Source organism: Pipistrellus hanaki (genome assembly GCF_964339955.1).
Source record: "Pipistrellus hanaki genome assembly, chromosome: 5".
NCBI lineage: Eukaryota > Metazoa > Chordata > Mammalia > Chiroptera > Vespertilionidae > Pipistrellus > Pipistrellus hanaki.
The window spans coordinates 65,866,775-65,883,608 of NC_140507.1; the positions used below are offsets into that span (position 1 = coordinate 65,866,775).

A 16,834-nucleotide genomic window follows, 5' to 3' on the forward strand; every position below is an offset into this window, starting at 1 on the left:
CTTCAACATTTCCCTTTTCTCTTGGTATAAAGTTCATTGTGCAAATTTTACTTTATAAGATTATTATTAAATTAAAAATAAAGGAATCCCAAGTAGTTTTCACATGTGCTATTATTTGACATTATATAATATACAAACACATTGGCAGTGATACTTCCACTTATGTGATTTACTATGAAAGAACAAATAAATCAATATGAAATAGAATGTCTATAATACATAAATATATATTTGGTATCCATTAAAAGAATCATAATTTGCCTTATAAGTTTGCACAGCAAATTATAATACCTTCCTCTATGCATTTTAATACAATGGTCATCATTATACACCACACACACACACACACACACACACACACACACACCCCCTATGGTGATGACATTTCCTTTTAAATTGACTGGTTGCACTTGCATGACCCCAGAGACTTAATCTCATTGCTGATGGATATCCTCATGCCTAAGAATTTTATAGATAACCCAGTAGAAAATATTAAAAATCAAAAAGGCTAATGGGAAGCAGGCTCGGGAGATGGTGTCAATCTTCTTGGCCCGGTCGACAAAGATCTTCCTCATTTCATCGGGGCTTTCTGGCATTACCTGGGCAGGACGGTTTGGGGCTTTGGGGGTCACGCTGTCCTTCGCTTGCAGACACGGTCCCATGCCATAGGCTGAGAAGCTGAATCGACTTTCCCTGACCTCATCATCCTGCCATAAGAAAAACATAAGAAAACACTTTAGTCATGAAATAGAGCATAATTAACAGCAATTCGGAGCCATAACTTAAGCTTTAGCATGATAAATGTTAACATCATTAAAATGAAAAGACAAGTCTGTAAGTATGAGTTGCTTTATTCCCCTCTCAAGTTTTATTGATTGAGCGTGCATCACATAGATGTGCCCATTAAGGAATATAAGACTCTCAAATTATATGTTTTAATGGAAAAGTAACAATTCTGGTATTGTCTGTATATGTCTAGAATATCTAAATAAATGGAGCAAGAAAAAAAATCTATTGGGTATTATGTCATATATATTCACAGACTAAATATTTTTTACATTATGTATCTAAATGGTTAAATATGATGTCAGAGGAAAAAATACGTGCCAGGATCATTGACTGAAATTTCATTTTTCATGGAGGCAAATATTTTAATGCTCATTTCCCACACTTTTATGTTACTTTGTTTCAAAATACAGTTTAGCTCAATAACTCTGGTTGATTTTTGTTAACCTTAATGCTACCCATATGTTTTATACTAACCCATTTGGCAGACTATAAAATAGTCCCATAATCTGGCTTATATATAATTACTTTTCAAGTGCATTGATTTAGTTGAAATTATTAATGAAATTTGGCAAAAGTTTATTTCATGTTAAAGAATATTATGAATTATGTTCTAAAAATTATTACTTTCTTTTAAATGTTATAAATTGAAGAGAATTCCCTATGCATATACATTGAAGAAAAATATAAACTTAAAGAAAAAATTATTAATAAAACTATAATAATTATTAAGTTGATGTAATAATTATAAAATAGGTTTCTGGTGAATTATAAAGTAAGGCAATTTCATCTGAAAGCAGAAAAATATAATTACTGGAAAATATCTCAACGGAAGATATACAAGGAATTAAATTTTGAGGAAACAGGTATGACATTAAAGCTGATGATCCAAATCCCATGTAATTACTACTGTAATCTTGCAAAAAATGGAAGTTGATTTTTAGTCGTCTTCATAAGAATGTTCATTTATGCTGGCAATTGTTTTGCTTCCATGGAGATGTTAAGGATATATTATTGTTTGTTTTGAATTTTTTATTACAAAAATGTTAATATTTTAGGATTTAGTAGCTGTGGTTAGCAAAGCAGTATCTATTGACTCTCCCTTTTTTCTAGTTTCATTGAGAAATGGCTAATGTATATCTCTGATTAAGTTTAAGGTGTACAAACTGATGGTTTGACTTACATTTATTGTGAAATGACTATAATAGGTTTACTTAACATCCATTATCTTATAGATAAAATTAAAAATATATATTCTTATGAGGAAAACTCTTAGGATCTACTCTCTTAACCACTTTCTTATATATCATACAACAGTATTAGCTATAGTCATCTTGTTGTATGTTACATGCCTAATGCTTTTTTAACTTATAACTGGAAGTTTGTACATTGTAACCACCTGCTTCAATTACTACCTTTTTAACCATCTGTTCCAACCATATTTTCAAAACTTTGGAGACCCCCGTCCCGCAAAACAGAAATAGTCACTTAAGATTGACCATATTTAGTGAACAACTGTAATTTTCTCAACCTTATCTTTTCAGAAAACTGACTGTGAGTAAAGGGTTACTGCCAGCCCGCCCTGGGCTTTCTCAGGACTGCTGAGAGGGACTTCTGGTTCTTCCAGCATCACTTCCTTGAGAACAATAGAGTTCAGCTAAAGGGGGAATGTGGATTTTGCTTCATCCGCAGTGAAGGAGGCACCTGCTCTCGGGAGGCCATGCGTGACCAGTGGCCTACGTCACCAGACAGTATATAGGCTTGGTGGGAAATAAAGGCTGTGGCTTCTCTTGGTCAAGGTGACCACAGCCGCATGCCTTGGCTGTTGTCTGGCAGCTGTATCTACATGTCGTGTGGGTGAGGGGCTAAAGAGCCAGGCATCCCACTTTGAGGAAGATGCTGTGTCTGATGGGAGGCCTGCCTCCCATGCCCCTGTAGGACTGAATGAACATTAAGTTAAATTCTATGGTGCCTGAAGGGCCGGCTTGACCATGTGACCTCCAAATTTCAGCAGTGAAGACAGAAGCTGACCTCGCTCTCAGGTCATTGAAGACGCCAAAGGTTGGAAGGAAATTCTGAATGAGAATGTGATACTGATCCACCCTGGGTTTGAGTAGCAGAAACTCTTTAGAAAATAATGGGATAAATCTTACTATTTCATATCTTGTTGAGTTTGTAGGTGGGTGATTAGTAAAATTAAACAGAAAGGAACGAGGGTGAAAGGACAGAAAGGAGAGTGGCTCGAGATACAATTAATTCCTTGTCTCCTATTAATTGATTATCTTTGAAACCACTTAGGGGTGCGGAAGAGAAACAAAAGCAAGGAAAGCAAGCAGCTTCAGGGCCTGCACTCAAAACAAAAACAGAATTGGTGAGACTTAAAAGGACAGTGCACTTAACCTGATGTCACTTCTCCGTTACCCCAGTGGCACTGGAAACTAGTAACTATCATGCAGCCCTGTCTGACATAATGTAAACCACAGATAGAAGCCCTACGTGTAATTTTAAAATTTAAATTGATATTTACTACAGTTTAGTAAGTTAAAAAAAGCAGGCACAATTACTTTTAGTAAGACATTTTCTTTAACTCTGTATGTCTTAAATATTCTTTAAACATTTACTGAAAGTAAAAATTAAAGAGATCTTTTACATCCTTTATTTCTTACTGAGTCCTTGATGTCAGTGGATATTTTAACGTGCCTCAACTCAGACTTCATATTTCTAGCATTCTATAGTGCCACATGTGGCTGGTAGCTTCCATATTGAATAAAGCAGTCTATATATATAAAAGCCTAAGCGACCATTATGACCAAATGACCAGAATAACAAAACGACCAGCTGATCAGTCGCTATGATACCCACTGACCACCAGAGGGCAGATGCTCAGCGCATGAGCTGTCCCCTGGTGATGAGTGTGCTCCCACAGGGGGAGCACCACTCAGCCAGAAGCTGGACTCACAGTTGGCTAGTGCAGCTGTGCAGCAGGAGCCTTTCTCAACTCTGTAGCAGCACTATGAGCAGCGGCAGGCACAGCAGGCTGGGATAAGTGGGAGTGGCGTGGCGCCAGGCCCCAGCTCAGGCTCCTCCTTGGCCACCTGCCATTTGGTGCACTGCTATATCCCTCGGGGGATGTCAGACTGCAGATTTAGGCCTAAGGATTAGGCTTACACCTGCAGTTGGACATCACTCGAAGGGTTCCAGATTGCGAGAAGGCACAGATCAGGCTGAGGGACCACCCCTGCTGTACATGAATTTGTGCATTGGGCCTCTAGTTCCAATATAAAGGAGCTGAGTCTCCATGTTTTTCAGGATCATGAGGTTGATTGATCTAGAAGCTGATTTTATTTTATTTTATTTTATTTTATTTATTTATTTATTTTTGCATACTGCGGCACAAAAGCAATGTTTAGTGTGAATGCTAGCTCCTAATTCGCTGCAGCGTTGCCATTCAGGAATTATTGGCAGGTGTATAATCAATGACCCTTTTCTGAGTGGGTGGAGCCCTGAGTGGTGGGAATCTATACTGAGGAAGACTGTTGCCTGGTTCTCTCACTGCTGTGAAATAGAGCAGCCCTTTAGGGGAGTTGCAATTCGATAATTTAAAAAATGAGCCTACCCAAACCTTATCCTCTGGCCTCCTCTCTGATAGACACTGTGATTAGGAGAGTCCCTCGGGCACCAGTTCCCCAGATGGCTCTCTTTTTGGGAAGGCAGCAGGGTATATATAATTCATGGGTACATTTGCTTTTGCAGCTGCCACGCTAGATTTTACTGATGGAAGAAGAAAAAAAAAAAAGGAAAAAAAACCTGGGCTCTTCAGAAGAAAGGTCATGGCCAGAGGTGAATCTATTAGCTCTCTTTGGGTGGCTTTTAAGACACAGAAGAAAATTGACAGAATTCCTAAGACAGATTTCCTAGCACATTATCGCCCGCTGGGAGGAAGGAAATCTGTTCCAGTTCCGGCAGCTGCTTCCCTTAAGAATCCCTGTTAAATCTGCTGCTTTCATCTCAGAAGATAAATCCAATGATGCCAGTGGGGAATGGAAACAAAAGGCACTTATATGACTTGCTGAGTTTACTCCATCCGTTAGGTCAGCTGAAACAAAGAACATTGACTTGAAGGCCAGGATCTCCCTGCCTAATTCTGAATGGGGTTTCCAGGCTACCCTACAGTAAAAGTTGGATATCCGGAAGTGGTGAACACAGCTTTGGGTGTCAGTGCACATGTACAGTAATGCTGCTGGGGAATGAGAAGGCTATACAAAGAGCAAAAGAGAACCTGGTGGGGCCGAGAAGGATGCACAGTGATGCTGTGGTAGCAGGTATCATGGTCATAGGAGAAACTGCAAATAGGAAAATAAGGGACTAAGATATATCCAGTAGGTGGCATTGTCTTTGGCCAAATGTATAATCAGAAAGGATGTGACATGTGAAGGAATGATCTTGCCAAATCTGGCTTGAGCCTAATTTTGGGCAATTGTTCCTTAGCCCAGATATAATTGGATATATTAAAACCAGAGCCCTTAGAATTGCCTGAACCTTCCTCTGTAGTAGATATTAAACAGTACAAGATTCCATGCAAATAAAGGAAGCTCTCGGCTTTGAGTAAGGGCATGGTGGTGGCAGCATTAATTTTCTCTAGAGCATTTGTGTCTACCCTATGTAAAACTAAATGGGCCCTGAAGGCTGACTACATGGGTTCCCCAAAGATGTACCCTCTACAGCCTTCTGAAATCACTCAAGAGTTTCAGAAGAACAAGGGAGGCTGGTAGGCTTTGACAGACTTGACTAACATGTTCCTCTTCATCTCAATCTAAGAAAAGTCAAACACAGTGTGTCTTCTTGTGGGTAGACCCAAACTATATAACCTAACTGTCACCCCTCAAAGGAAACCAGAATTCTCCAGCACATTGCCACAACCTGGTTGAAAACAGTTTGATTCGGGTCACTGTCAAAAGTAAGTTGGTTAATGCGAAAAGATAGTTTCCCTCTCCAAGGAGAAAGTCAAGAGAGGTTTTGGAAACTGCTGTGGCACATGTGACTAGGTAAAGCTGGCTAACCTTAACCTTGACAAACTACTAGAGACAAGTCACAAACAGTGAAGGGCAAACTGCTGTTTCTTCTGGATCCCACTTGAGAAAAACAGCTTTCAGGTTATACAACCTCAAATCTGGCAGACAGATTTTGGATTTATGCTGGCCACGCTATATAAAGTGACTAGAAGACAGATGGAAATTGAAAGGAGAACAAGAGATTTGAGGCAGGCCATAACCCAAGCTGACTTTCAGAGGCCTTAAAATTTATCCATTGCAGAGGTATCTGCTACTAAAGTACATGTGGCTGGAGGGTTTGGAGAAAGCTCAATAGAGGCTCCCTAAGATAGCTGCTAGGATTCTAGACTAGAAAACTCTCTGACGCTGTGAGCAGGTATAGTAATGTATTGGAATGATGGCTACTGGCATTCTCTTTTGTTCTAGAAGGATCAATTCCCCCAAACTGAAGGAATCTGAAGGGCATCAGACTATATGTAAACCTAAAGTTTCTACCATGTTAGAGTGATGCCAAAAAGGCATAGAACAGACTAATAAATCTCAGAGGGAAGGTGAGGGTGGATGGGTGGGTGGGGAGAGATTAACCAAAGAATTTATATGCACATATGCATAGCCCCTAGACACAGACAATAGTGTGGTGAAGGCCTGGGGCGGGGGGCAGGGGCAGGATGGAGGAGGTCAATGAGGAAAAACAAAGGGGACATCTGTAATACTTTCAACAATAAAGATACATTTTTAAAATTTTACAGCAAAAAAAAAAAAAAAAGGCATTCTAATTTAAAATCCCTGATAAAATGAAAGTGGTATATTCATAAACACGTTAAGGGGAGTACCTCGGGCAAAATACCTTATGTTCATGAAAAGGTACCTAACTGACAATAAACCAGTGATGGAATCTCTGGTTGAGCTACCAAAGTGGTCTAAACATCATGATTCTCTTTCCACTGAGGCAAAACAGGCCACCTGATTTACCAATGGAAACTCCTAAATGGAAGGTCAGGACTCAAACCATACCTGCAGTGGAATGAATGACCGTAGTTGAAGAGAGCAAGCAAAGTCCACACCTTGGGCTGAGTTGAGAACAGAATACGTGGCAGTATGGGAAGAATTGGTTCTTGCTCTCAGAGCAATATCTGGGTATTCAAAGATGCCCAGGGTGCGAGCTATATTTCCTAATAGAAATTCCAGGGTGGAATTAAATTAGGTCATTTAATGCCCTCCATGTTGCTAGCTCCAAAGAAGACAAGAGTGCCCATACAGATATCTTGGACTGGCCATGGATGTAGCCATGGTGGTATCCAGGCCATGCAGCAATGGGCAGAACTGTGGCATATTCCCCTGTTGCACAATGAAAGCATCAATGTGTTGAGAGCTTGTCTTGAATATTAACAAAAGAAAAAAATGCCTGAAAATTGCTTTGGGTGCAAGCTCCCAAAGATAAGCACTCACACACAGCCGGCAGATGGAATACTTAGGGTCTTTGCCCATGGCTCCCGGAGGATGTAATGGATTTTGGCAGAAATAGACAGCTAGTCCATCTTGGGATTTGTTTACACTGTAACAAAAGCCACAGCTGACAATACTATTAATGGCTTGGAACAAGACATTTTATATCATTTTGGGCCCCTACAATAGATCCCATTGGACAAAGAAACACATTTAAACATGACCAGTGCATAAAAATGGCCCAAGAACACAACATAGGAAGGGCATCTCATCTGCTGACAGAGCAATGGTTTACATAGAAATTAAAATGAGCAATTAAAACATGCATTACTAAAGACAGGATGAGGCTGACATGATGGCTGGCTAGTGCACTAGATGAGTGTGTATGAGAGTGAATATGAGTGAGTTGAGGTAGGAAAGCCTTTAGAAAGGTGTCTGGTTTCTGGTGAGGAGAGGGTATGGGGTGGAGTGTTACTGATATAATGACTATGCTTAAGATGGTAATGATCCCTCCTGAGGGAAAGCTGCTCTTTGAAACTGCTGTTTTAGAATTCTCTGCTATTGAAATTCTGTTCTTTTTCTAGACTATAAAATAACTTTGTTCTTTAGCTTGAATAATAGAAGAGATAAACTTAATTGTCTGACCTTGCAAGCTAGCCGTCTAACTGATATGCTGATGTTGATGCCAGGTGTCTGTATAGATGTGATATGATACTCAAGGTTACAAGTTGTCTGTATAGATATGACAGGTATTTGCTAGATATGAGATGTACTCAAGGTTACAAGTTGTCTCCAAAAATAACTTACACAAAGAACCAGAAGGATATAAAAAGGAAAGACTCCTAATTATGTTTGTTCAGAATTTGACAGAGGTAATCTTCTCTGAACCTGCGTGCAGTAAAGATGATTCCTAACTAATTGGCTCATTAAGGCATCTTGTCCAGCTCACCGATTTGTGATACAACATCAGTCCACAATTGTATTTGCATTTTTTAGCTGTAGGTATCATTGCTGCTTATGAATCTATTCCTTTAAACTAGAAGCCATTCATGCCCTGTGCAGGTGAGGGGAAATAAAAAAACAACCTATGTGCTGAGTAGCTTAGCTGCAAGGCGCCCAGTTAAATGAAGCTACATTATCTGCTATTTCTCTTGCCTTTTATCCTTCTAAAAAAGTTAAGTCAATGACATACAAGATGAAAGATTATTTCTGCCTTGTAAGTATGATTGTGTCTTTAAGCCTATAATCAGAGCTATGGTGTTGTACTGAACAAAGCTTACGTCACATTTGGACACTGGTTTTAATAGAAAATGACACATTGGAACAATTTAAATTTAGTCATCTTTAAATAGCATTGGTCCATCATAAAAAAAAATGGCAACAATTTGTAAAATTGCCATCATTCTATGTGCGTGCAGTGATGATAGTCTTGGCAATGCCAATGTTCCTTGCACTGTGGTCTACATAACTGTCTTGGAATCCATCTCTGGGAGGGATTGTTGAGACTGATTTTCCAGGTCTTCATGCAGAGATTCCTTCTCATTAGCACTTCAGCTGTCCTTCTTATCTGCACGTCCAACAGGGTTTGTGGGTGATTACAATGCACAGTCAAGTTTCAGAAACAAAAGTTTCCTGGAGGCACAATGCAGCTATCCTAATCAGCTTGAATTTGTAAGGTTGTAAAAAAAAATTTTAATTTCCTCTAACTTTCTAATTTACATTTTAAGTGGTAGCTTATGAAAATACGGTATATCCTTATAATGGCTTTTGCATTAGTATGAACTATTATTTTACTTTTTAGCAATTCCTGTTTTTTAAGTAAGGCTATTTCTACATATAGGCTATATGTAAGACTATTCAACCTGTATCTTTATCCATTTTAAAATGTACTACAAGACACAGGTATATGTTAGAAAAGAGACTTTAAATAAGTATGTCATAAAATATGATTTATTACATTATTGTTTTCAAAATCACCTGGAATATGATGTCACTTATAAATTCATCACCAATGGCTTTCCTATTAATTTAGGTGTTGAAGAAACAGAAACCTTTAGTTTCAATGAGAACACATTTCTCATTAAAATATCTTGTTGAAATATTTATTTCATGGCAATGGTAATAGAAAATAAGAGGTTGAGGAACATTGCATAATAAAAATATGTGTGTACTATAGCAAATAATTTTTAAATATTTTATATAGTCATAAATATACTAAATGGTCCAAATTTAAATTCTGAGTCAAGATTGGTATTCAAAATGAAAATATTTCATTACAGTTAAGTGATTGCATGGTTTCATCATTTATTGCCAGGAATCTGCATAGTCTTAATTACTTAGCTCTCAGATTTTTGGGTTTTTAATTCCCCCCCCCCCAAAAAAAAGATTATAGCACTCTCTAGCAGGATTTTTTTTGTTTTGTTTTGTTTTTGGTGTGTTTTTTTTAGGGTGAGAGAAAATATATAAAACACCCAAATAAGTTACTCAAATTACTGATAACATATTATTAATATTGTGTTTATTATAATTGAAGTATTATAAAAATTGCATAACTACACAATATAAAATAAAAATATGAATACCGACTTGAATCATTTTATTACTAGGTATTTTAAATCCACAGAAACTAAACTAGCACTAGAGTGCTTTGTAAAATAGATATACCCAGTTGCTTCCTTTGCAGTGGCCTTGCACTTGTGTTTCCCTTAAAAATTAGTCAATGGCAGCCTTGGTCAGTATTACTCAGAGTTTAGAGCAGTGTTTCCCAAACTTCTCTCATGATGAGAATCACCTGGTGGAGTTGTTAAAACACAGATTCCTGAATCCCAACTAAGAAGTGCTAAACTAGAATTTTTGAGAACATATAGGTAAAATTGCATACCTAACTTAGTGCTCTGTATATAAAATCTGTCTTAGAGCACTAGTTAAGTATACAATTTTACCTATATGTTCCCCAAAATTCTAGTTTAGCACTTCTTAGTTGGGATTCAGGAATCTGTGTTTTAACAACTCCACCAGGTGATTCTCATCATGAGAGAAGTTTGTGAAACACTGGTTTAGAGCATCAGCCTATGCACCTAAGGGTCATGGGTTCAATCCTAGTCAAGGGCATGTACCTGGATTGCAGGTTCAATCCCAGCCCAGTCAGGCCATGTGCTAAAGGCAACCATCAATGCGTCTCTCACATATTGTTGCTTCCTTCTCTCTTCGTCTCTTTCTCTCTCTCCCCCCTTCCCTCCCTTCTTCCCTTCCACTCTCTCTAAAAACAACAACAACAACAACAACAGCAAAAAATGGAAAAATATCAGCTAAGGATTAACAACAACAACAAAAACTTAGCCAACAGCATACGTTTGAAAAGAGCACTTTGCCTCTCTACACCCCACTCTCTTGTCACAATAGATGGGGTTTGCTATATGTTAGAATTCTTTGCAAACCTAATTTCTGCAATCAAGAAGTCTTTAGCCTTGTCAGTATGTTCCATGAAACAACACAGATGTTTCAGGTGTGCCCATTGGGTGAAGCACTTAGAGTCGTCCTATAGCTTCAGAAATGAGATCTCAGCTCTGTTAGATCAGACGTCATGTAGTCAGAGGCTGAGAGAGAGAGAATAAGGACTGCTAGACCTCACAAAGGTCATGTTTTAAAAAATGACTGGCCTATTGGGTTCTTTTTGAAAGGCTCCACTTAAAACATTAGTTTCTTTTTCTCTAACCCTAACAGCCTACAGAAGATGCTCCTCCTCAAGGAAGGTGACTTTGTCTTGAGTGAATGTACCCTCCTTCCCATTCACCTTCTAAGCCCCCAGCCCACTGCACCTGGTTCTCCCACTGCAGGCCATCCCAGACTCCACAAAGCACTGAAGGCCAAGGAAGCATTAATTTTAAGCATGGTTGAAGCTTTTCTAACAGCTCATCATTAACATTAGATTATTATATTTAAAAAGTGCATTAAATAATTTTGTGATTAATTTCTTGGTTTTGTAAACTCAGAGACAAAATTATCCTGTTTGTTTGCTTCAATGAATTTTCTAAAATGACCATCACTTAGAAAATTCTAAGGTAAAATAAACATGAAAGATTTTAAAAGATTCTTTATTTCAAGTATTGCTCAAAATATTTCTTTGATATAATTCCATTGTCTAGGGGTATTTTCAACTTAAATTTCTAATGAACAGAAGGCCCAAAAGCAAGGTGTTTAGAGAAACATTTAAAACTTTTGACACTATGTGTTAACCAATATTTAGTGTTCAGAAAATTAAGGTACTTTACAACTAAAAATATAGGTATAAGTAGAAATTAAATAGAATAAACTGAAAATAAGCTCAAGAACATGGCTGAGTAAAAAGGTAAATTTGAATAGCTAATTTTCCCACAAGTAAATCCTCTTAATATGCTTCAATCAAGTTAGAAGGGTAGGCATCGAAGAAGGTTAAAAGTTATTTAAGGTACTTAAGTGCACAATTCTTTCTAAGGAGAGTCTGTTTTTACTAAATTTGGAAATGAGACAAATATTTCAGTTATTAAGCATCAACACCATATTGTGAAATATTTGAACTGCTTTTCGTTTTATTTAGAGAACTAGAAGCTCAGTGCATGAATTCATGCACAGATGGTGTCCGGCTGGCCTCGCCCCAGTTGGGGCAGATTGGGGCAGATTGGGGGTGGGCTTGTTGGGAGGAGAAAACAGCAGGAGGTTGGTCAGTTGGACCACCCTGATTGGGACCTGATTAGGGTTGGACCAGCTGTGGGGAGGGGCCTCAGGCAATTGGCCAGCCATGGAAAAGGCTGTGGATGATTGGCGAACCAGCCCCACCACTGATTGGTTGTGGGGTGGGGAGGGGAATGATCAGGGTGTTAGAGGCCCATTAGGGGCAGGGCCAGGCAGGGAGAGGGGCTGAAGGTGGTTGGCCAGCCTGCCCCACCTCCTATTGGGGGGGGCAATCAGGGGCGGGGCCAGCCCAGGGGTGGAGTTGCAGGTCAATCAGTGGTGAGGCCAGCCTGGGGGAAGGGCTGAGAGGGGGTTGGCTAGCCTCCCCACCCTCCCCCCAGCTGGCCCTGCCCTTGATCAGGATGGGAGAGGCTAATAAGGGGCAGGGCCTGGTGGGGAGAGGGGTCATGGGAAGTTGGCTGGTAGCCCTATCCCCTGATCAGGCCAGTTTGCTGGCTGCAGTGGGCGTCACAGTGACTGGTCATTCCGGTCATTACAGCATTTCGGTCGCTGGCTTTTTATATATATATAGATTATATTAAAGCCTGATTTCCATAACAGGAGATAAATTGAAAATTCAAGTGTAGATATAGCTATTCAGTTGAATTGCTTCATTGATCTCTATCATCAACTATAATATACATAAGAGGTAAGAATTTTCTATCCTATTCTTAGCTCTCAAAAATGACCAAAATAAAAATTATGTGGTGAAGGAGTAGTGAAGGCATGAAGATTGTCAGTGAGTGGTAAATAAACATTAAGAATCAAAGAGTATGCCAAAACCGGTTTGGCTCAGTGGATAGAGCATCGGTCTGTGGACTGAAGGGTCCCAGGTTCGATTCCGGTCAAGGACATGTACATTGGTTGTGGGCGCATCCCTGGTGGGGGGTGTGTGGGAGGCAGATGGTCGATGATTCTCTCTCATCGATGTTTCTGGCTATCTATCCCTTTCCCTTCCTCTCTGTGAAAAATCAATAAAATATATATTTTTTTAAAAAGAATCAAAGAGTGTTGGTAATGGTTATGTAAATTGCTATGAGATACAGCTGCATTAAATATGTTCTTTTTATCCTAATGTTTCTTCCCTAGTAGATATCTTTGAGGTGCTTTTTTCTTTCTTGTTCTTTTGGGGTGTTTTTATATAATGACAATGTTAACTAAAGGTCATTTTGTTAAAATAATTTTCTGTAACTTTTAATTGACAAATAGGAAAGTGACAGATGGAGAAAATATGAAATGCTATTAATTTTCAGTTACATGATTTCCAAGAGTGTGGATTTTGAAAAAAATTACTAATAAAAAAATAATTTATTTTTGTTGGGAAAAATTACAATCACTTAGACAATTCTAAGGTAAGGTAAAAAACATGAATGATTAAAATATTGTTTTTTTAAAGTATTAGCCTAAAGTAAAATATTCAGTTTAATATATCTGTATACATTTATATATTATTTAAAAATAGAAGTGTTTAAAAATGCAATTATAGATGAGGTTAAAATACTTTATTGTTGCAAGTTAATTATCAGAATAAAATTCTTTAAAACCTCACTTCTATGAAAACCTTACATTTATTATAGATGATATTTGAATTAGTTATGAATTATGCTTGGCATATTGAATTTAGATTCAGAAATGGTTTGGAGATTGTTGAATGGTAAAATGTCAGCTTAAAATGAATGTTTTACATGAAATATTGTGAAAATTTAATTCAATCTATGTTTTAGATTGATAAGAAATTAATTAAATAATTTTAAATTATTTATATATCTATTTCTAGCATAATATGATAGATTATTTCAGTGCCAAGTCATAATCATGGAGTGAAATAATATAATGTAGTAGATAGCATGTGTAAAAAGCAGTACTATAAGCCTATTTTAGTTAATTTTGAGATGGTAGTCCCTACAATGCATATGAAATTAGATTAAATAAAGAATATGTTACTTTATTATTGAATAGTAGAGGCCTAATGCACAAAATTCGTACACAGTGGGGGAGGGAGGATCCTCAGCCCAGCCTGCACCCTCTCACAATCCGGGACCCCTCAGAGGATGTCTGACTGCTGGGTTAGAGGGATCGGACCTAAACCGGTAGTTGAACATGCCTCTTGCAATCTGGGACCTCTGGCTCTTAATTGCTCGCCTGCCTGCCTGAGTGCCTCTAACCTAGGGGTGTCGAACTCAATCAGAGAAGGGGCCAAAATCTAAAATCCAGCCTAAATCGCGGGCCGAATGGTTTACTGAACAGTCATAAACTGACAATGTCATAAACTGACAGCGGAGTGCAGTGATGACAGCGCGGTGCGGGCCACATTGCAAGGCCTGGTGGGCTGGATTTGGCCCGCGGGCCTTGTGTTTGACACATGTGCTCTAACCCCTCTGCCTGCCTGCCTGATCACCCCTAACTCCTCTCCTGCCTGCCTGACCACCCCTAACTATCTCTGCTTTGGCCCTCACCATGGCAGCTTCATCCAAAAGGATGTCTGGAATAACATTCAGAAGTTCATTTGGCTGTCTGGTCTAATTAGCATATTACACTTTTATTATTATAGATTATTTTCCTAAATAAGTATTTTAGAGGCAGAATAGCTCTAAAAATAGCTCTGTTGAACCTAATCTCTAAGTATTTGTTTTCAGAAAATAATTCTTACAACTTTTGTTTTACTAGAGAGGAAGAAATTTATAACCTTCATATATCAGAATTATTGAAATAGAATTTGTTTAAAATTATCTGAAAAAGATTTGTCTTCAGATATGTAACAAAGAAATTTGTTGGAAATATTTACCTATTGAAAGAATATCTTATACTCTGGAATACAGCATAAACCGACCTATAATGAAAACTATTAAATAATAATTCAGTGTACATGGGTGCCAAATTGCTTTCACCTTTGGCACACCATCCATTCAACCAAAATAGAGTACATGTCTATTTGTATTTGTCCTTAGATTATGGAGCTGACAAAATGCACAAGGTAGAAAAATCAATTTTTCACTATTCTATAAATCACCTTGAGTTATTTTTAAAGATAACACATAAATTCTTAAGTGAATAAAATAATGATGTTTCTGTACAAGTAGTCAAAATACAGTCGATGATATCTTTATTATTAAAAAATAACTATCATGTCTAGCAAATTATAAACTTGGTAATTACTTTCAAAATCTAGAACTAATGGTCCATGCTTATCTCACCTGTGTATATAAACAACAGTCAATACCATAATAAGTAGGAAGATGGAAGTGCTAGAATACTGTGTGAATGCGTTTTCTCTCAACAAACCATTGCATCATTACATTGTATTGCAACGCAGAAGAAGCTACATGAAATGCATTAAAGCAATCCCATATCATCCACGTCTCTCAACAAATCACATATGTTCAGAAATATTTTGGAATGTCTCAATAACCCTACAGTACTAATGTAATGATATCATAAAGGGAAAAGCAACTAATACTTTCATGCCATGCATACACCCACGCATACACAGTACTGGAGATAGGCGGTATGAGCAGGTGCGGTGGGTAGTGTGCACACAGCAGGCTATGACAGTGTGGGGTGGGGAAATTTGCACACAAGAGCAAACTTTTATTTCTCCACAGTAGACAAAAGGTTCACTTGAAACTCCATAGAGGAACAAGTAAGTTATCAAAGCTTATCTACAATGCCTAAGTCATTTGCCTATGCCAAATTAAAACTTTTCTAGGAATAATATTTACATCAGTATAAGGTTCCCTGCTGTGACAGACTTTTTTTTTTATAATTAGGCTATTGTATTTTGCCTATTCTGACAAATTACAGTTAAAGAAAAAAATATCAGGTAAATCAGTAGTACTCATGAAAAGAAAGGGCACAGAATTAACTTTTAGACTCATTATGCTGATTTAAAGATTTAGATTGATAAGACTGTGTCCAAATAGTTTTTGTTTGTTTGTTTTTAATGAGGAATTTGGTCAACTGAGAATTCTTAGGTTCAGAAAATTGTCTTTTAAAAGTTAAAATGATTAATCCAAAATTTTCGTGACAATTATTATAAAAATAAATGGAATGAATTTAATTTTCAATAAATTTGCTTGAAAATCATTTTGTTTAAAAAAAAAATCAGTATTGACTGTTACTATGGTAAACCTGATTTTTCATCAAAGTTCTTTTTTTTGTATTTTTAATAAAGGAGTATTTATTGTTTATACTAAAGCTCCTATAAGCATTGACTATTTAGTGACTGGAAATTGAAATATATACCTCTCCCAAAGAGGCTACTATATGTGATTATTTAAATTTAATGCAAATAATAATGTTTCAAATTTACAGCTAAAATAATTAAGTAAAGGTAACTGAGTCATGTAAAAAAAGAAGTAGCTAGCTATGTTGAGAACAAATATGCAATTTTAGAGGAAAGAGAAAGAGTTGAGAGATTATATATTATGATATAAGAAAACTTAACTACTTTTAAATAATATTGGGTCTAGATATCTGCTATAAAATTTAGATTACTTTAATATTCATCTAATTTTATGTCTATTGTCCATTCATCTAATATTATGTCTATTCTTAACTAAAGCATGTGGTAGAAACATCTGCAGAGGTTTTTTAAAAAATACTTTTTTTTCTCAGAAATTTTAGTTTAGTGGACTGGACTATTTGTATATGATTTCCTAGACTAAATTCTTGGCTTTGGTAGGTTTAAATTCAATCACTGAATTTATACCTGTATCCTTGTAATCTCTTATCAAACATGTCAATAGATGCCACTATCAAAACCAAAATTATTCACTTACTATACTATCTTAACATATCTTAACATTCAGAATATGTCCTAAAAGACAAAGCTTTTTATTTTT

General features: G+C 37.3%; 1 protein-coding gene across 2 annotated transcripts in view; it reads right to left on the bottom strand.

Annotated features, from left to right (window-relative positions):
• Nucleotides 1–434: 434 nt before the first annotated feature.
• The window catches only part of GLRA3 (glycine receptor alpha 3), a gene marked incomplete at both ends in the record, with an annotated part of 133,539 nt that continues 117,139 nt past the window's right edge, over nt 435–16,834 (bottom strand). For both annotated transcript variants that reach the window (XM_084883454.1, XM_084883453.1), the window contains one exon: nt 435–707. In XM_084883454.1, coding sequence (XP_084739580.1) covers nt 435–707 — 273 coding nt within the window. The remainder of the gene's footprint in view (nt 708–16,834) is intronic.